The sequence below is a fragment of the Pseudopodoces humilis genome, chromosome 3 (assembly GCF_049639895.1).
Source record: "Pseudopodoces humilis isolate 2021_Gansu_Grassland_sample_001 chromosome 3, ASM4963989v1, whole genome shotgun sequence".
NCBI lineage: Eukaryota > Metazoa > Chordata > Aves > Passeriformes > Paridae > Pseudopodoces > Pseudopodoces humilis.
The window spans coordinates 80328292-80350097 of NC_142202.1; the positions used below are offsets into that span (position 1 = coordinate 80328292).

At 36.6% G+C, this 21806-nt stretch overlaps 1 protein-coding gene across 2 annotated transcripts in view; it reads left to right on the forward strand.

Annotated features, from left to right (window-relative positions):
- The window catches only part of ME1 (malic enzyme 1), a 153821-nt gene that overhangs the window by 78174 nt on the left and 53841 nt on the right, over positions 1 to 21806 (forward strand). For both annotated transcript variants that reach the window (XM_005518170.3, XM_014263648.2), the window contains exon 6: positions 8101 to 8204. In XM_005518170.3, coding sequence (XP_005518227.2) covers positions 8101 to 8204 — 104 coding nt within the window. The remainder of the gene's footprint in view (positions 1 to 8100; positions 8205 to 21806) is intronic.

The window sequence follows — 21806 nt, forward strand, 5'->3', positions numbered from 1 at the left end:
ATGTACTTTTAATACCTCCAGGGATGGGAATTTGACCATTTCCCTGGGCAGCTTTTGTTCTAGTGCTTGAGAACCTGTTCTTTAAAGAAGCCTGTGTATTCCATCCATGGTGACAGTGCCCTGTTCATACAAAGCATTCCATTATTTTCAGATTGACACAAGTAACATAGAAAATGGATCTTTCTATACTTTTCCTCAATATTTTTCCAAGATGAAAAATTCTTTCCCCTTCATCCTGGTAATCACGTGCCTTAGTTAGGAGCTGCTTGTGACAGCTGCTACTTGGTGTGTAAGCAAATGAAGATTTAAAAGAAGGACCTGATGAGTCCCTGTGGTGGTGATACACAAACATGGTACTGGAGAACTCTGGTGCTTTAAAGATGAGTCTAACGAGGAATCTATTATCTCAGTTTTGAAGATAACTTCTTGTAACAGATGATGTTGGCACAATTGTATGTTTAGAATTGAAAAACTTTTTAGTTTTTCATTTTCTAGTATGAAAAACCATCAAGCTAACTTGCTAGCTTTGAAGACAGTTTTATCTTTTTTTCCATTACAGTACTTTTATAAACAACATCTAATCCAATCCTCAGGAAAATGCCTTCTTTTCTCCTTATGAACAGCGCATGACTCACGATGGCCATTCTCTGAAATGTGCTTCTAATAGTTTTTAGAAGTTAAATTGTTTGAAAATCATCAATGTAAGCTATTTGACCTGAAAAACAGTTCCAATGGCATTTCAGTTTCAGGGGAATAATACCATTACTTTTTTGCATTATCTGTTGGCTAGCAAAATTGTACTTGACGTATGTTGAACTACTCAGCAGTTCCCAGGTCTTTTCCTGATTGGAAACTGCCATAAAGATAAAGGTACATAGAAGTTTTGCCAGATTGCCCAAGTAAGTTTACTGCAAGATTTTTTTTTAATATCAGTGGTAACTTACTGAAAAAGCTTTGTTATTGTTGTGTGAATCTCTTATACTGTGTACTGGAAAGGTGAGCAGGTGCAACAAAAGCCAAATTGCTCTGAAAAAATAATTCATCTGATGTCAGATGTATCATTGCTTTAAAATTTTTTAATTTTTAGTATTCAATATCAAGTATTGCAATATATGGTTAGCCTAGCTGTAGTGTGTATTACTTGTAGTTTTCAGAGCTCACCAAGTAAAGAGGTTTAGGTGTCATTGTGAATTCCAGATTGTTTTGAAAGGAACTTGGACATATGCATCATTAATGGACCCCTGACTGTAACTGGTATTGTGTGTTTCAAATGCTCTGAAATCTTGAATTACACCTAAAAATCGTAAGATAAACTTTCTATAGAAGTATAATTTCTATAAAATATTTTATAATTCCCAGGATTTTGGAGTTTAGCTATGAGAGTGCCTCAGGTGTATCTAGAGACTCACACTAGAAGGCAACACTGCTCTCTGCCCCTGCACCGTCAGCAGTCATGGAGCTCTTCATCCATCACTTGGTTCCACAGACAGACTCGTGGACACAAGTGAGTCATGTCCCAAACACAAACTCATCATCTGACTTGGAAGAGACAGCAGCCTCTTGAAAAATCTGAAAAATCAAGTGCGTCTTGCCCCTTGCTGCTGTTTTAGGATTTTGCACTTGGTGCAAATGAGGGCTGACATAACCACACGTTTGTGTGTCTCAGGTATGTTTGTAAATGTTACCCTCAGGGGGCTGGGTGCTCTTTAGCTTTTTGTGCTCACTCACAGGAGTGTGTTTGACTTGCTGGAAGAGCCCTTGCGGTAGCTGTGGCACCGGCTGGAGGGATGCGGGCAGATGGTGCCGTGCGAGGGGGCTGGAGGCTCGTGCCCCTGGGCACACAGCCACTGTCTGCCCCACAGCACCCGCACACTGGGGCCTTTATTCAGTGCCACGTACATGCGCCGGAAACATCCCACAGAATGTCCTTGGCACAGCCTGGCTTTGTGCACTCCTGCTTGGGGATGGGCTGTGGTAATTTCATAGCGTGTTACAAGATTCCTGCATGAAGCATTCTTTCCAGCCATTAGAGGGATTTTTATTTTGTTGTTAAAGTTTGCTGGAGCTGACAGTTTTTCAGCTGGGCAAGGCTGTCTGTATGTGTGGGAAATCACTAGAATATGAGCAGGACGGATCAGTGAGCATTCAAAGCTACAGCTGGTAATTCCTCTTCAGGTTAAGAAACGAGTAATCTCCCTGAGCAGAAGCAAGCACAGGATGTAAAGGTCACATTGATACTTTAATAACCTTATGAAATTAAAGATCAAGTTGGGTTGAATAAATGAAGCCTGTCTTTAAGGAGAAATAATTTAAAAAGTCTGATCTGGGTGTGCAAATCTATAGTACCATTATACATATATGAAAGAGAATATATTCTCTATATTTTTTACCACAACCTTAAATTCTTTTAAGCAGAATTTTTAAACACCATAACTACTTTTCTGTTACATTAGGATATTGCTTCACCAGAGTTTTAATAAATTTATATATTTTGAACTGTCTCAAAAATTCATAATACTCTTTGCTAATAATTTTATTCCACAGAAGTTGTTCCCTTCAAGATCTGCATTCAAGATTGATGACAAAGGAGCATTAAGAATATATTATCTTTTAAACTCTTGACAATTGAAGGTCTAGAATTTTGTCTGAACAAAATTCTAGGAACAATTTTCAGTGATGTGTTTAGGGTTACAGTGGGAAAATAGTAATTATAGTAATATATATATATTACTATAAATTACTACTACTATTACTAGTTACTATTAAAATATAGTAATTCGGCTGTATTTTTGTCTCTAAAGAACTGACAGCAAATTGATTTTGGCAAGGTGAACACAGCTGGCCTCAACTGTTGGAACTAATGTCCAGTGTGTGGGGTTTTCCTCCTTTTTTTATAGCTAGAATGACCTGTTGTGATATCCATTTTTGGCCTCCTATTTTGGGATCTTTCGTGACATCGTGTCCTATGGAGGAGCCCGTGGAGGAAACTGAGGCACAAGGAGAGCTAGTGCGCTGTATGCCAGTAGCTGTCTTGGAGATGTCTAAATGAAGTGTTAGCTGAGACTCCCAAAGATGAGATCTCCTTCTTTTAAGGAGAAACAGAAAATAAGGCTCCTTTTTTTGTTGTGCAAGAGGCCCCTTGCTAACATTTGCAAATGTGTTGACAAAGGACTGGTGTTTAGATAGGAGGGGCTGTGATCTCTTCTTAGTGAGTATGTCATATGGCTGGTGTAATTCAAAGAAAACAAAACTTCAGAAGAAATCTTTAGTTCTTTGATTATGCAACTTATTTTTGCAAAGTATTCTACACCCTCAGACTCAATTAGTAGCATTCAACTTATCCAAAATTCATTATCATTTGGAAATGCAGAATTTGTTACACATTTTAAAGGCATCATACTGCATTTCAGACTTTTGAAACAAGCTTACTCAAAGAAAAGAAAGGCTTTCTAGTCTAATAGAAATTGAAATCTTGTACATACTTTCTAATGCCATGAAAAACACTTTGCAGCTGTAAGCAGTTCTTGAAGGACAGAAAATTGTGATTCAGCATGTTAGTGCTTACAAAACTGAAAGTTTAAATGAATGCAGATTGATTACTGGGTAATGAGTGTTGATCGAAGCTGAAGTCAAAAATATTTGCATGTTTCTAACCGGCTAACTGTTTTTATTGGAAGATGTTTCACATGAAGTGAAATTTCAGTCTTGTGGAGCAAAAATAAAAGTTTAGAATATGCAACTTTCCTTGAGAACAGAAACCCTCCTGTGCTCACTAGCCCCTCCCCAACCTGTTAGAACTGAGACAAGAAAATTACAAAAATAATTTAGAGTGTATTAATGTTAGAAAATACTAAGACTTGAAAAAGCAGCGGTCTCCCCCTGGTGTTCTTGGTAATTGTGTGTCCTGTTAGACGAATCATGCTCTGAAATGTGTTTAATTTCTGGCATGTGGCATGTCTTTGTCCCAAAGCTTCAGATGTCTCATACAAATACAGTTCTCTTTTACCTCTATAACTGTGGCTCTAGTGCAAATCATTTCCCATTGTAGAACTGCTGGAGGGTTTTGGCACTTTAGTGGTGCAGGGTTAGTTGCTACTCTGAAGCATTACTGTACACCAAACACTGTCTAGGTGTCACTGATTGGTTCTGAACTCTCTCTGCTCCATCTCTGTCAGTGGAAAGGCTTGGGGTCTTGCAGATGTTCCCCTACAATTTTCCATGAAGCTGTTCACTAAAGTATGTATTTGTTGCAAAGAAACATCTCAGTGCCAAGTTTGGGAATAAATGACATTTCAGTGTGTTTGTGCTCAACTGATTAAATATTTAAGTGTGCAGTTTTCTGTTTTTCACTGGTCTGGCTTTTGTAGCTAAATTAGAGCCAGGTGCACAGCTCAGCCTTGTTTGAACTTTGATGGTTTGCTGATCTCTTTAAGTAAGATGGCATAAACGGTTTGCCTTTTTCTTAAAACCCCCAAAGGTCATTATAGTTTTAATGTGCTCAGGTGGTGCTTCAAAGAATTAGTTATTTTGCACAGCTAATTCTAAATTGATCTACATGAGATTTTCACTACCAGAACTTCAAATAAGCCCTTTATTCTTAGAAAACACTATTTCTTTTAAAGCTTAAATGTACCACATTGGTAAACCTAAATGCTTCAGAACTTTTTTTTTTTTTTAGTCTTAAAATGACATGTCTAAAAATAATCTGGCATCAACTTTTTCAGTATCATGTGATATGCATAACAAACCCACTAACATGGAATAAGGAGAGTTATGTTTTGAGGGAGATTTAATTTCCAAAAGAACAAAACAAAGTTTAAGCTTTGACAACAAGCTGGGTAACAAAAGAAACCCAAGTCATTGAGGAAAAGTACCTTATCATCGTGTCAGTTTGACATACAGGATTGTATGAAGGAACTTGTTTTTTGGTAATCTGTTTTGAAAGCCATGAAATAGTTGGTAGCAAATGTTAATCTCTCAAGATGTGTGAACTCTCTAAAAAAAAAACAAGCACCACAGTCCTGGTTTGCATGGTGTTGACCTGAATAAGGGGATAATGTGCTTAAGCAGCTTATTCATTCTTCAGTGGCCTTTGGAAAGGGATCGGCTCCACAAAGGTTTGCCACTCAGGGCGCAGACGTGACCACTGTTCTTTTCACTTGCTGAATGTTTCATTCTTTTGTGTCCGCCACGGGTTTCTTCATACTTGTTCCAAACAGGACCATAAAGGAACTTTTTGGGGCTATTTCATGTCAAACTGTAACATTTGTTAAGCAGAATGCACTGAGCTGTAAAGGAATTCCGAACTCTGAGTATATAGCTGGGCAAGCTTTTCATCAGAGATGTGTTGCTGAATTAATTGTCTGTGCTTGTGAGACTTCCCAGGATAGAGGTTTATGCATACTCTAGAAACACTATAATAATAGTTTTAAATATTTAGCATTAAATTTCAGCATCAAAGTTCGGTGAACAAACTCAAGCAGGGGTCCTATAAATGGAGCTGCTTTGGAGTTCTGAGTTTTTGTGTTGACTATAGATTTAAATGCTCACAGACTGGAAAAATGCAGAAGTAGCAAAAGGAGTGTAAGAGAGAGCCTATGTGCGTTTCAAGACAGACCCTTGGCTGGTTTAGCACTTTTTCAACAGAGTAACGTGATGCCTGTTTCTCTTGAGCTTTCACAAAATCACTGCCCATCTAAATTGCCTTCTTGAAGGAATCAGATTGATCCAGTCTGGCTGCAAAGTAGTTTAGAAACATGTCTTCAGATTTTAAAAAATAAAAGGACCAAAGATGTGGTTTTTTTCATTTTGAGCATTGTTTTATAAAATGTGAAAACAGACATTGCTTAATAAAAAGCTTGTAGAAGGTCTTTGAAAAGAGAAAATCAATTTAAGAAGAAAAATTAGGGGAGTTGGAAAGCGATTAAGTTATTTACTCTGAATTGGACAGTGGAACATGTGGTATCCATGCACAGGACATGGAACAGCAAAAGCCTACTGGAAAATTGCAGCAGTGGGATTTTAGAAATGAGATTGCTGTTTCTGAGTCCTACTGTGATGCTCCTGACAGCAACTCCTGAGGCTTGGAAGTTCTTCTTTCCAACACTGTGTGCTCAATCTGGCGGGAAGCATGAGGCAACTCATATGGGCTCTCCAAAATTGCTTGAAAATTTCCTGTTGTTAAAAAGTTAATTTGTACTTCCTGTGAATTCATCTCCCAGACATATAAATTTATCCTTGATTCTTCAGGTTTTCTCGAGGTAATTTTTAGTAACTAGACAAACTCAAAATGGAAATGAAGAAATAATTTTGGAGATAGTTTTCGTCTTCAAAGTTTGAAGTGATTATATCAAAACAAGAAGATGATACAAAAGGGACAATAACTTTGACAGATACCTGATCAAACTCTTGCCAGTTTTTCTGGCAGTATCTAGAATAAGTACAGAATTATTATTTTGATTTTTCTGCTGGAATATTTAGGATAAAGTGAATACACAGGCAAAATTATTTCTGAAAAAAATATGCTACTTAGACACGAATGCTACAGTGTGTTGGTGAAGGGAATAAATAAAATGACATCACCTTCATTTACAAAGTAATTTTAATTTTGAGCTTTATTCGTATTTCACTTCAAAAAACTGAACTAACAACTTTGGAATGGCTGTAAGTAATGTATTACAAATTGTTCTGAATTGGTGATTAATTTAGCAAGTTTCTATTTAGCAGGAAAATTCAGCTTTTAAACCTGCTTGATTTTTAAAACATTCTAATCTTATTTCTTTACATCTTTGTGGAAGTGGAGAGAAAAGAGAGGGAAAGACAAACATCTCCATCAATAGGTCTGCATCAGGATACTCCCAGGGATGCAGAATATCACCAAAGATTTTAAGTTTCATACTGATTCAAATAATTCTTTAACAGGGGCTTGTGACCAGAGGAATTTTTTCAGTTTTACAGTGTAAAAAAAAGCTGGGATGGGAATTCAGGCACTTCTCTAAAATTCAGAAATCAGATTTCTGTTTCCCAGCCTGGGTCAGGCAGAGAAAGCTTTCCAGACTTTTTGCTTCATTTTGTATTCTGAAGACTCTCTTGGGAAGGCAAGTTGGTCTGTATTTTTCTTTACAATGTTTTTATAGTTGAAGAAAAATTTCTGCCACCTTTTTGAGTTTGCAAATTGTATTTGGATTAAAAATGTTTAGTCAAGCTTCTGACCTATTCTGCAAGCTGTTTGGGCATGTGTGGGAGGATTGCATACTATATACAATGGGGAAATTAGCTTATTTGTTTTCAGAGGCATGTGAGAAATAATAACAAAAAGTATCTTTATACCTGAGTTCCTGGGAGAGCCAGTGGAAGTGTGAGAATTGCTGTGGGGAAGTAAATATTTAGTAATTTGTAAGTTTAATTTGGAAATATTAGACCTTCTAGTAGTGAAGACATGGAATGATACAGTCTCAGTGTTTTTATGGGAAGTATGGATCATAAAGCTAAAGAAAGAAGTACAAAATTTAGGCATAGACAAATTCAGAAATAATATCCAACTGATGGAACCTGGATAGCTGAAATGAAGAATTCTAGAATATAAATTGATAATCTAATAAATTTGGAAAGAAAGGGAAAAGGGTTGGGTATGTTTTGGCATATTAAATTTTAGAAAGCAGGACATTTTCTGAGTATCAGCTCATAAACATAGCTGAAAGGATGGACTCTGGGAGAGATTAGTGAAACATGATAAAGTTAAGGAAAATGGCTTTTTTTTAAATGTCAGAGCACTTTCAGGATCTAAAAAAAATAGAAAATTACTAACTAAAGCTTTAAAAGATACTTTTGAAACCTGACATTCCAGAGTAAACTTTACTTTTTTGCTTGGAAACTATACACTTGCTTTGAGACTAGGGTATCCCTTTTCCTTGATACAAAAGGGCATTTCTTTAATCTTTTTATGTTTCTTTGGTCTTAATGTAGAGGTGGATAAATTGATATGTACTTCATATGCTTGGGTTAATCCTCAAACACTATATTTTTGTCCCCTTCTTATTAACTAAGAGTGTAGTATTGTAACTTGCTCACGTAATAGTTCAGACATTTTTTTTTCAACAGACATTGCTGAAAGATCCTTTGTATATTGGGCTTAGACACAAGAGAATTAGAGGTCAAGACTATGATGATCTTCTTGATGAATTCATGGAAGCTGTGACTACAAGGTAAGCGATATATCTGTGCTACTTATTGATGAATTCCACTGTGAACTTCATCTTGAGAGAAATAAAGGTCAGTAGCTTATGAAAAGACAACAGAGTTGTTAGGTTCCAGATAATTTTTATTTTGAGCATAGTATTTTATGAGTTTACAACCACCTTAACTATTTACCTTCAATATTGCATTTTTATGACTTATATGAGCAGTAAAATTCATCTGAATATAACTAATTTTTCAAATTTCTTTTTCAAGATTTAGATTGTTAAATATTTGCCTACTACCAACTACACTGACAGTGGCTAGTGCTGTGCCTACATGATCTTCTCTGTCTCTGTGATTTCATACTTGAAATGTCAGCAGCCTTAAAGAAGCTATCATACTTTGCAACCCCTGCCTCTGCCCCCACCAAACCCATGACAGGACTAAGCTTTCAGTGCTTTAATTTTAAATGTCATGGTATGGACCTGCACCAAGTCAGCTGTTTTGCTGCTTCTCTTCTATACAGAAAGTAGTTAAATTTATTATTAGACTGTGATGCATAAAATAATTCTTCTTGCATGTCAAATAACACGTTTACTCATATTTTCCTTGTTTGTTAAAATATTTGGAGTTCCAGTTTGCATTCAGTGTGTATATCTAAAAGAGCTCAACTTCCAGGATCCTTAGAGGAATGTGTTTGCTGCATCTTACTCCCAAAGGTGAGGCTGAGCTGTGGAACCTGGAAATACTTTCCAGCTCCTCAGTCTTGCCTTTTGTCCCATCTGCATTTGAGACCTTATCTGGACATACACAACTTCTTTCTGCTATGGTTGCTGTGCAAAAGAAACTTGGCCAAGCAGGTGGTATTAATTTCTGCACCTGAAATGCATATTCCTTCATGTACTACTATACTTTTCTCCATCATCCCCACTGCCACTCCCTTGTTCATAATCATCAGTTTCTTATGGAAATTGCTGGTTTGACTCTATCCTGTTCTGTATATTTGCTACTGTGCTGAATATTCCCTTGCAGATAACATTGGTGAACCTTCCTAATAGAGTCACCTCCCTAAAAGAATGTTCAGAGAATTAGAAATTGCTCTGTGGTCTGTGTCACCCTTTCTTTAAAATGAACCACTGTTCTTCATACTGAAGGAAATAATCAGAGTCAAGCAGATTATCTCAGTAATGTTTGAAGGTCTGGTTGACATGCACTTTTTACTTAAAGCTCTGTAATTTTGAGCAATTTTACTTTTTATTTTAAAGCTCTGTAATTTTGAGCAATTTTGAGCAATTTGTGTTTGCTTGACCTTCTGAAAGATCACTTTGTTCTCAGCTAAATCTATCGTGGTCAGCAATGGTTGAAGTTCGTGTTTTAAGTGGATCACTTAAAAGTTGTAATTCCAACTTTGCATAGTTTACTTGTGAATTGTTTTGTCCGTAGTGTGACACCTACATTCATTATGATACCTGTTTACTAAGGTGAAGTGAAAAGTGATGTAGTTAAATCAAAATCAAGTTCAATTGCTCAATAATTTGACATTTCCCTAAATTCAGATCTGTGTTTAATGTGCCACTCAGTACTTACAGCTGATTCTTCCATTGCAGGTCTGACTGTTAAACATGCAGGACATGATTCCCTTTACAATCATTGTGGTGATCTAGGCAATTGTATACTTTGGTTACATGATAGTTGTTTTTTCCTTATGAAAGTTTCTATTGTTTTTCTTTTTTTAACTTTTCTTGGCCTTCTGGTGGCTGTTTCACTGAGCAAGTATTTGCATTGCTAATCTTAGATGCACGTTTGGTCTGTTAAATTTTGTGTTAGTCATATTTATTGTTAGTTATTGCCATGGTGCTCCAGAAGAAGCTTTCTTATTTAGCACTGCCTAAACAGGTCTGGGAATGGGATAAATTCTGGTGAAATCTGCTGTTGTGGTGTTTTCAGTACATCCCCAAGACATACATAATCATGAACATTGTAAAGTATGAGGCTGTCATATATTTTTAGTAAGTCTAAATTAAAGACGGGATGATGACAGTCTCAAGTTGGAAATACCTATGTGAAATACCTGGTTTAGATCTTTTTCACCTTCATAATTCTCCAGTGAGGCCAAATGCTAACAGAAGTGAGAGCCAGGTTTTAGCAGCATTGCCTGGGAGCAAGACAGAGTGGGCAGCAATATAGGGCAGTGCACTCTGTACAGGCTTTTTATTGACTTCCAGGGAATTTTCCTAGATGTCATCTTGATTGGTTGTTAAATCTTGAAAATCTAGATTTTTATAAGCTGATGCATCATAATTTATAGTGTTTCATGTTGAAATGTCACCTTTATACAGTGAGTGGCATGATAATATAGAAAACTCTTTATAAAAAGGTACATTTTCATCAACTGCAATACTTTCCTCTTCTCAGCCTCCACTGATATTTACCAAAAAAGTTCTTATGGAACAAAATTGTTTATGAAAGAGTCAGGATTAAAATTTAAAAAAAACAAAGCCAAACCAAACTGACAAAACCAAAACTTAAGCTAATCATTACTAAAAGATTTTGGTACAGTACCCAGTGAGCTCTCATGCAGAATGGAACTAGTACATTATGATTTTTCCCAGATGAGAGAAGGCAGAAACATGTGGAAAGTATCTGAATTTCTGGTGATAAATATCCAGTGAACAGCTTTTATTTATTTACATATGTATACATTTATCTGTTTATTTATTTATTACCAATGCCAGCAGCTACCTCTCTGAGGGCAGATTCAATAATTTCTCTGAGCATTACCAAGTGGTTCTTGCTTTTGTGTCAGTGCAATAATTTAGAGGAACAGAAATATTCTAAGTGGAAGGAATATTTTATGACAGGAGAAAAAAATGGACCGTTGTCTTCATCAGTGAAGAACCTAATACAAACTGGAATTCAGAAATGTTTGTTAAGTTTCTGCCCTGTGGAGAAATGGGTCATAAAACATTTTATACACACAAGTACATTTTTCCAAATGACAAGTTGTTCTTAAATATCTATGTTTACAGAGGAAACTTTGAGAGGAGGGATTGCTAAACAACACTTTTGGTAGCTGGGATTGATCCACCAAAGCTTCCTGTGTAACCAGAGAAAATAACTCTGTTTTTATTCCAGTTCCTGTTTCTTTGCTTGACTGTGATGATGCAAAGACAAATATATCAGTGGCCAAAAGGTATTCATGTACAACAGTGACAGGATTATGGAAATGAAATTGAGAGGAAAATATGTAGAATAGAGATGGAACAAGAAATGAAAGGAGAGGAAAAAAGCATATTTTCAATAACAGGGACTTGTATTTCCTTGTCTAATGCAAGTAGATTTAAAGAGGATGGAAACTTTTTCCCTATTTCAAAGGATATTTCATTTTCACAAATCTGGTAAAGATAACTCCACCCTGAACTTCTCAAAAGGATGTCAGAGTAGGGAAGAACATCCTACCAGCTTGCTTTCTGCTACAGATCATCCCCAATGGAAGTCATTATACTGGGCAGGGAAAATACTGACTTGCACCTCTGGCCTATGAACAGATAGGAAAACTTAGAAAATGGAAAGAATCTGGTGGAATTTCCATAGATTATTTCCTTGCCTACCTACCACAATCTCAAAGAGTTGGATGGAATTATTACTCTGTTATGAGCTAAACCCTGTGGATTTGTGATGCATATGAGCAGCCCTGTATCACTGAAATTCTCTTTCTGTGTATGTGTGATGGTAAGTTTTCAGTTACACTACAGGATACAAATAATAGTGGTGGACCCTTGAAAAGTAATGCCATGTGTCGTTTACATTCTCTTCTGTAATGATATTTTGATTAAATCCTTCCCCACTCTTTCTATATGCTGTGTTTTTCTCAAGTTTGTGAGCTATAAACCAAGCTGCTGACAATTGTAATTCACTGTGTTCCATCCTAAATTACCATGATGTAGTCATTATTCCTCATTTGCCTATTCACAGATGGTAGCAGTATTTAATTTCACTTCATGTACTACTTTAAAGCAGTGTTTTATGGTAAATATGGTTAAGCTAACTTTGAGAACAACTGTAAAAGCAATATATCCACAAAATCAAAATAGAAAAATATTTTAATAGCTGTTTTCATTTAGTAGATAACATTAGAATATAGTTCAATTTGTGACTAATTAATTCATACAGCCCTTACTTTTGGCAAGAGAGCGTACTGGCAGGAAGTCAACTTAAAAGGTGCATATATCTGTGCATCATTAAGGAGTGGTTGGACCACACAGTCATTCTGACAGTATATCCAAGCACAGGTTGTGAGAGCATTGGTACCTCTGTTCTCTTTTGCACTGTAGTGGTGCAAGACCAAGACTTAATATCATGCCGATATGTTCCCATATTGATCGAGCTAAAGTGGCTGTCAGAAAGTGTGCAGGAAAAACACTGCTACAACAACTCCCTCCTATGGCAGACTTAGTGAAGATCTTTCTGTATAGAGATTTTTTCCCTCATTGGGACTTAGGCCCTTTGTAGCAAATTTTCAGGTCTATGACTACCTGCTCCTTCTGCCATGCAGTGAATATTGACTTCCTAATGAGGATCACTGGGGACAGCAGGAGATGAGAAAGATGGGTCCTTCAGCAGAAGCCCGTAGGCTGCCTTGACTACAGCTATAATTGCTCTTTGAACCTACCCTCACCTCCTTCCCATGCTTACATCTGAGATTCATTTCCAGTTGTTCATGGGTTTGCATTCTTCCTGAAACTACCTGGGTCCAGGCTTCCTTGCCCACCTTGACTCCCAGCTGGACTTTTTTGTACTCGTGATATAAGACCATTCAGAAGGCTCCTTAGCTTGTTTGACTATGAAAAGAGGCTCTTGGACTCAAGAAACCCCACACTGTGGTTTTAAATAAGGAACTGTTTCTTTGGGTAATGGACTGTGCTGTGGAAAACCCAAACAGTTTCATAATCAGGGTTTATTTTGTTCTAATAGTTCAGGCAACTATGATGGTTTGCTTGAGGAGAATCTTCAAATTTTGTGATTAACTATAATGACTTGTAACTCATTCCTCTTGCAACATTTAAATTGTCAACAGATGATGCCATCTCTAGGAAGGTTGTTAAGGAACCCTGAGCCCTTCCCCAGGCCGTGGTGCTTAGTGTGGTACCCTGCCTGGAATTCTCCTTGCTTGCCTGTGTAAGGGAAAAAGAGAAGTAAACTGACTGTACTGTATTTCTTGAGGTGGGATGCTTATGTGCACATTTGGCACTCTTTCAGTTGCCAGATCCAGGGAACTCTGACGTGGAGGAAAGAAGACATCTGTTCTGTTACGTAAAGGGGAGTAGGAATTAATTCACTCCTAGTATGAGTATCCTTATAAATACATCACGGAAAGAAGAATGTAGGGAAGAAATTTTTTGTCAGTTTGGTTTTGTTATTTAGTGCCTTGTATCCTTCCCTTTCCTGTTGGTTCATTTGGTGCTTAAATCATATCTGATTGCTGGAAATGTTACAAATATATGCTCTGCAGACTTTTTGGATGTAGTAAGTAGTGTAAGGAAAAGTGAATCTGTCAGTGAAGCAAAATCATGGCAGGATAGACAGAACCTAATCACATGAAGTTCATTTTCAGGGAGAGATCTATTATTGTTTGTGATGCAATACCTTAGAGAAATTCTTACCAAAGATGAGCAGAGGAGCCTTGAAGAAATAAACGTCATTCATCCTTTAAAGAAAACAAAAAGGAAAAAAAAACCTCAAACATGGTACTGAGAGGGAAGGCTATTGTCTTGGATTTTGAGATAAGATAGAGAGAGTGGGGGAATATTTTAGTATTTTTAATATGCCTCTTGTACCAAAACTGAATCTCGAGCTCAAATTGGATGTATTCATGTTCTAATAATGCTCAATTATGTCACAGACTTGCTGCAGTCATTCAAAACTCAAGAAGTGAAGAACATGCTGTTCCTAGTCTTTTCTTCTCCACACTATTTTAGAAAGGGGTTTTTCAAATGGAAAAGGCCTGGATAATCTCAGTTACTTTCCTTCATCTTTTATAGCTCCAGCAAATGGTGGGCAGCATTCCCAACAGAAGTTAGCTGGTGCACTGTATTGTAAATGGAGTGAATGTTGATTTATTTGAATAATTTGTGTGAGTGTAATATTTTAACAACGTTTATATTGTTATGGAAGTACTGTAGTTTTCCAGGCTGTCAAAAGCAGCAGTTTCTGGTGTTTTTTTTCTTTTTATTTAAATTTTTTTTGGTTTTTTTTGGTGTTTTTTTTAGGGGTGTTTTTTGGTTTTGGTTTTTTGGGTTTTTTTTTTCTAGTTTTACTTTGGAAGCTCTAGTAAAGTAAAATATCAAAAGTTTGGCTTCAGTTCACATCAGAATGCAGTAACTTATCTGTCCCTTTTATTCCAGCTCTCTCTCTTTACTACTAGAAGTCAAGAAGTATTTCTGCCTATATTTCAGTTCTCAGGAAAACTTCCAGTCACTTTCAGTCCAATCTGGCTAATTGGATTTGAGTACCTCAGTGCTTCATCTCTCTTTGTTCCTTTACCTCTACCAGAGAGCAACACTGCTGTACTTTATTCAGAGTATCCCACCCAAACTGCTGCTGCTGAGATTCCTATCTATGGCAGTGGATTAGCTCATCCCCATGGGTGCCTCTGCTGTCTGGTTGCCTACAAATAGTAAGCCATTATGAAATATTACTGATATAACCTATTCATCATTTGGTTGTTACTGACTTGTTTTGCCACTGGCTGATTTAGCAATAAACCATCATGGCTCACTGTTTGGTATGTCAGGTACTTGCAAATTGTTGTATAACTCCATTTTTATACTGTTTTTCATTGTAGTTGTATCCTTTTTAAATAAAATCCAGCATGAGAGAATAGATACATTGCCATGGATCTTCAGTGGATATCTTAGAACTGAAGTTGAGATCTTTTCATACCCAAGTATCTTTTTTTTTTAAGTGTTGTTGTCACTTTGTTGTCACAAAATTGACAGTGACATTAGCTGAAGAGCTAGTCCCAGACTAGACAAATGAGCATATCCTCAGAATTTAATTATCCATGCCCCTTGAGATTGTTGCAAGACAGGGCACTTGTTAACAACTTTTTTTTCAGTCTTCCTAGTAAAATTGCAATGGAAACTTCAGTGGCTTCTGTGGCCATCCTACAATCCTAGCAGTAATCCATATGTCCTTGCCTAGCCACATAGTGTGCTGAAGTGTGGACAAACAGCACTTCTGGACATCAGGATACTTCTCTTTTGGTGCTTAAGTGTGGATTTAAGTGCTGACTTGTAAAATGCAAGTATTTAATTATATACTGAGATTATGGCTGTGTAAGTCTTTCAGCTGTGCAAGCCTTGTCATATGAACACTTTGCCAGGGTTTTGGGACTGGGATTCAAAAGCATTCTAAAACTGAATTCTGGAGTTGTGTACATTATTGGTTGAATGCTGGGAACTGCCTCTCTCCTTCTATCCCTGCAGTCTCCCTGTACAAACTGAGCTTTCTTGATTGAAGGGAGCTAAAGACTGATGCTCTTAATTGCAAGATCATACAATTGATTAATTTCACTGATTCAATGTTGTTTTTTTAATCTAGAGGTAAGGAGACAGTATTTGGTATCTTCAGAATTTTTTGCCCTTTTTGGAAACTCCAGATGCACGTCTTATTTTTGCATTAGCAATCACTGGTGTTTATAAACCACTGTAAAAAATATTACCCGTGGCTGAGAAATGCAATATGACACGTCAGTTCTACTACCTATCATACATAAGTGCAGTTAACTGACGCTTCACAGACACTCAACAATGCTGCCAGTGTTAACAACTTCTGAATAAATCTTGTTATCTGTGTAGTTAATGTGTTTGTTTAATTGCAAAATCATAAAAATTCTTTGCAATTCTGTAAGTGAATTTATTTTAATAACTAGATCTTTGGAATTCCAAAGGATGCTGATTGTATCCCCAGAAACAGATAATTGTGATCTCATTGGTCATCTTTATATAACTGGGGGTTTATATGAGAGAAAAAAAGGAAGACATTTTGAAAACTAGACTGGGGTATGAGTGATTTGAAGATCCTTTTTTCTTAATCCCTTATTTTTTAGATCTTCCTAATAACATGGTGGGAAGAATTTCTACTGCTCTCCCTGCATTGGCTCCTGCAGAAGAAAAGTCTTAAGTGTTTTCTCTCTGGCACCATGTCACTGATATTTCTCCTTGTAAAAATGGGATCTGACTTTGTACAAAACTAGAAAGCTGTCCATTTCAAACATTATACTTTTGAAAGAGTGAGAATAATTGGAGAATGACATTTCAAAATTTGGTGGATTTTTTTCAGCAGAGTTAATTGTTCATGTACTTGCTGATCTGTAGTAAGCTTAAATGGCTACTGGAAAGAGATTGCTAGAAGGGATTGTTCAAAATGAACTATGCAGAATTTAATAAAAATGGAGTTAAATACTGCTAGAAAAAGTAAAACCACCTTTCTAGAATCACAGAACCATAGAAGATATTATGTCTGAAATACTTAGTTAAAGAATGTGAAAATTTACTTTGATTATAATTGCTTTGTGATTAATTTCTACTGCTATAAGTAAATTTCTTTATTCTTTTTTATTCTCTCTCCCTATTTTAACAGACATTGGTGGAATAGATATTTGGGATCTTTGCTCTTTCTTGGGATTGAGCTCTGATCTAGAAAACACATACAGGAGGTATTTTTCCTTCAACATAGCATATGAATAGGAGCAAGCTTCTTTGTGTCTGTTAGATAAACTGAAATGTTGTGATAGTTACAAGTAATAGAAGAGTCTTCAAATCTGAAGGGAAAAAATGCAGGGAAAAAAACTATTCATTTAATAAGCCATAAGCTGCCACAAAAAATTTAGCTAGTGTTAATTTCAGGAAGTGTATGTGCTTTGAAAAAGTTTAATCAGCTTATTTTTTTGCCTAGATGTCTTCTCTGTTTGTGGCCCCATATGTAAGAACAGAAGCCATTTGTGCAGTTTCTGAAATCCTGCAGTTCACACAGTACTCTCATGTCTCATGTGGTTTAACCAGCTATGAGAATCTCCAAATTTAGCAATAATATTTAAGTATTTAACTTTTTAACATATACTTTGGTTTGCACTGTTAAAATTTATTTATTTATTTATTTGTCTTCTGAAAACCTATGGAGTCCATTTCTCTATCAGGATATCATGATCCAGACATTAAGAGATCTTTTTACATTATAAAGTTTTTATTAAAATCTTTGATTACAGTCTTCTGAAAAATTAATTATAATGTGAGCACATGTTTGACTTCTGGAATACTACATTTCTTCGGCTGTGGGACAAAAGTGATTCTGCTGAATTTATACTCAGCAAACAGTTAAATAATTCATCCTTTGTTTATACCAGCTGATTTAAGAATGCCACAACAGATACAGAGAAATGCTTTGTTAAATTTGTTAATTATTCTAAATTTGTATATAAGAAGTGATTTTTCAGTTTAAGCCAGACTACACAGTCTAAGGACTTGTTTTCTTTTCTTTGCCAGAAAAGTATAGAAGCTGTAAATTATATATGGAAAATACTTTTAAAGAATGGTATTTTCAGGATAAGAGAACTGAGCACAGCTGGTTTTGTGTATTTTCCAAATCAGATTTCAGAATGGGAACCAGCTGCTCATCTGTAGCTGTTAAGTAAAATGCACGGTAGCCATTTTTGAAATAATATATGTGAGGAGTACTGGGTATGATCCTGATGTCAAGTTCAGCTGCACATCCTCACTTAATCGCAGCACCACTTTCAAATGCTGCAGGCCCATAGCCTAAAGACATTTAAGTGACTTGTTGGCAAAAAATCCAGAATCAGTGAGGAGATTGTGGTGTATAGAATCCACTGTGCAATTTTACCAGCATTCTACCTGAATTACTCAGCCTCTTGCAGCTGTGCTGCTCTATTGCATTAACAGACACGTCCAGCTGGGCAGGCAGCTCCTAAGAATTGGTCTCTGAGTATAAGAGCTGGCACTGCTGTGTGTTTGTCCCAGATGTCTTCTCCTTAGAGCTCTACAGGCAGAGCTGCTTTAATGATGTCTGGTAGCCATCATTCTGCTTCTCTGGGTTTTGGTCGTATTAAAAACTCCATAATTTTGATGTTTTGTAACTGTACCTAATGGTATAAAATCATGTTATGGAGAAAACTTTTGAGCAAAAGACAAGCAAGTGGCTGTTTCATACAACTGTAGGTGTGCAGGACAGAATAAGGTGCTTAAACCAAGTTTTTCTGCTCGGTGTTTGGGAGCAGCAGGTCAGATGGTCAAAAATAAGGAACTAATATGAATATAAACAGTTGAAGAGGTCAACAGAGCTATAGTGTTTTCACAGTTGAGGCTTGTTGGCAGCAGTTTTGGCTCACAGAGCAGAGGTAATGTCAAAGAACCACTTAATAGAACATGGGACAAAACAGATTTTTGACAAAGAGCATAGTCTGTGCTCCAAAGAAAACCACTAAACTAGTTTTAGCTTGAATAAATACTGTCACAGTTTTCCAATTTCATCTCATTTTTGTTGCCTTGCCTTCTTTCTGTGTTAGAAATCTTGCTATGATCAGAAAAAATAGGAAAATTCACCAAAGTAACTTTTTTCGCTGATAAATACAGCAGTATTGCTGATGGAGATTTTAGGTAATGTTCTGTGCCTGAGTATTTGAAATTATTGTTGTGCATGTAGATGTTTCAGTGGGGTTTCAGGTATGTAATTGAACTGCACTGACATAAACTAAGCAAGGCGATAAATATGAAATCAGAGTTTGAAGACACTTTTAAACAAATGCTCAGTTCTATAATGTAAAACCTGAAAGTGAAAAGTAATGTTAACTAAACTGCTCAGAAAGTTGAACTTTTTTTTTTCATTGCATTTTTTCTCCTGGATTACAGAAGTGACTTTGAAGTAGTTGAGTAACTCTAAGAGAAATGGCCAAGGCTATCTTCTGCTTCTTCACAAGGAAAAAAATATTTTTTTTTTTAAAAAAGGCATCAAACTCCACTCCTGTGTTCAGTTTTAGAAGTCAAATGTGGATGTATAGTACAAACAATAGTAAATATCTCCTTTAGATAAGAATGGCTAGAATGGAAAGCATTTCCATTTTGATCATAGTTATTTTCATTAGAAAAGAAAATATTTTGCTCCATTTTTGGTAGAATAATGCTTTTTAAAATAGAAGGGATTAACTTTTGTCAGAAGTAGGATGCAGGAAAAGAATTGCTAGTGTGCTACTCACCTGTCAGTCATAAAGCAAGAGGGTGCTATGAACTAATTTTGAAGTTCTGAGCAGCCCTGATGTTACCATAATAGACCTGGCTTAGATTACTTTTATCATTGTGAAATGTTATGCAGTTTATAGTAATTACAGACTTAATTACCCTCTGTGCTAGGGACACTCTTCACTTGCAGCTCCTGACACTGTGATTCAGAATGTGCCTGTGGTTGAAGACTTTGCTTAAATGTCACATTTACAGGAAACTGAGTTCCTTAATTTTTAATAAGGTTAACGTCTGTTTTTCTTACGTAGTTATTAGTGAATAAAATCCAGTGTTCTGCTGCTCAGAGGTGTCAGCTTGAAACTCTTAATGAAGGCATGACTGCTGTATCCTCAGAAAGAGGATATAATAGTAAATGGTCTTCTGCTGGGAAAAATCTGGTAGTTTTTTTTTGTATGCTTTCCTCTTGCATGTGCTGAGACCATCAGTGGGTTATATCTTTTCTGCTCTAAACGGAGGTTCCTGGCTGCAAGGACCATGATGAGTGAGGGAGCTACACCACCCTCAAGTACTGCAACTTCTGTCCCAGTGATGATGTGGATTAAGAATAGTGAAGGCATCTAAAAAACGCCCCCAAAACCCAAACCACAACTAGAGTAAAAAAGTAATTTGCCAGATTTTGTGCATTCAAGCAGCTCTGATAGACCAGCTGATGTCAGAATGACTTTTTCCCCCCCTAATATGGTATAGACTGTAGTTAGGTTTTGAATGCCATGACACAAGTATTTGTGGTTTGCTTGAATTTTTTTTCCTTCCTTGTTGGGGGAGTGGTAGAAGCTTTTAAAGACAATAACCTTGTCTGGTGTGATGTGTCTTAAATGTTTTTTGCTTAACATGGCAGCACCCTACCTCACTGGTAAATGAGAAAATGAATTCCAATTCTCTCTGGATAGGTTTGTTCAATCCTAATCCTACCTGTGTTCTTAGCCATTTCTGTTCCCACCTGTAATTATTTGTAATCCTTCTATGTCACAGCTGTTCTCTCTTTTATATCCTCCTGGGTTGCTGATGTGCAGTTCTAAGTCAGGTTTTCTAAATACATTGATTTGGCTGTTTAATCACTTTGTTTCATGATCTCCTAATTTCTGCTGTCTCTGTCATGCTCTGGTCAGCTGCTGTATGTCCCACGTCCTTGGTTCCTTGCTTGGTTCTGTCATAGCGTACCACAGTTCCCACCCTTCTTTTATTAAGGGATAAACAGTTGATAAGCAACAACTGCTGCTTTTCAGCTTCATTAATAGTTCCCTGCTATCACTGTCTCCACCAAAAATAAGAAATATTTAAATAGTTTTTATAACTGTTTTTGTAGATCACTGGAGCATCTCAAATTTTGCTTCTTAAGCTTTGTCCCAAATGGGGTGTAAATTAGCTATTTAGTAACACTGCGAAGTACAAAAGTCTCAGCAAGATACTATCTTTATAGTCTTATTTTAGAGTGATTAATACGTTGTATGTCAGAAAGAGGAGACAGTTTCTTTCCACAAACATCTGTTTATGATTTGAGTTCTGCAAAATATCCAAAAAAAGGCTGTGTGGTGAATACAGACTTAGAACTTTCGCCACGTATCCTACTGTCTCAAGGACTGCTCCTATACTACTATTAATTTTGTTGGTATAATTCCAAATCTGTTATATAGACTTTCAAAATATTTACAGTCACATACCCTGTTACTAAACCAATATAAAAAGTGAGAGCTTGGGGACTACTTTTGTAGATGGTATGTATTACTTGATTAATCCTGCAACATAAAATTACAGTCAAAATTGTATTGTCATTATGAGTGAATTTTGGAAATGTATTTGAGAAAGTCAAGTTTGCTCTGTATGCCTTTTTTGCATGTGGATCTGTTACTTTCCAGTGATAGATCACACCTGTTTTCCATGTAACAACCATCTGGTCTTAATGCTGGAGATACAGCCCCCTTTTTCACAGCTTTGCTCAGTCTCTTCCAGTTAGATCTGCTCTGGTCAAATAGTGGCATGCAGAGCTGATCCGTTTAGAGGGATCCAGATAAACATTAAATTTTACACAGCCTTCTGCACCAACAAGCTTTTTTTTTTGTATTTCCTAGCTGTCTCTTGGAGGAAGGAGAAGCACATTGTGTCAGTGTTTAAGAGGCTTTTGGGCAATGGCCTTAATAATATGCCTTGACTTATGGTCAGCCCTGACATAATCATAGAATAGAAGATTACTTAGAATTGATGATTCCTACAGATCCCTTTCAACTGGAACTGTGCTAGTTTCTGTGAGCTTTGGCTCTGTTGGAAGAAGTACATATTTTTCACTTTGGACTGTACAATTTGCTGAGGAGACCT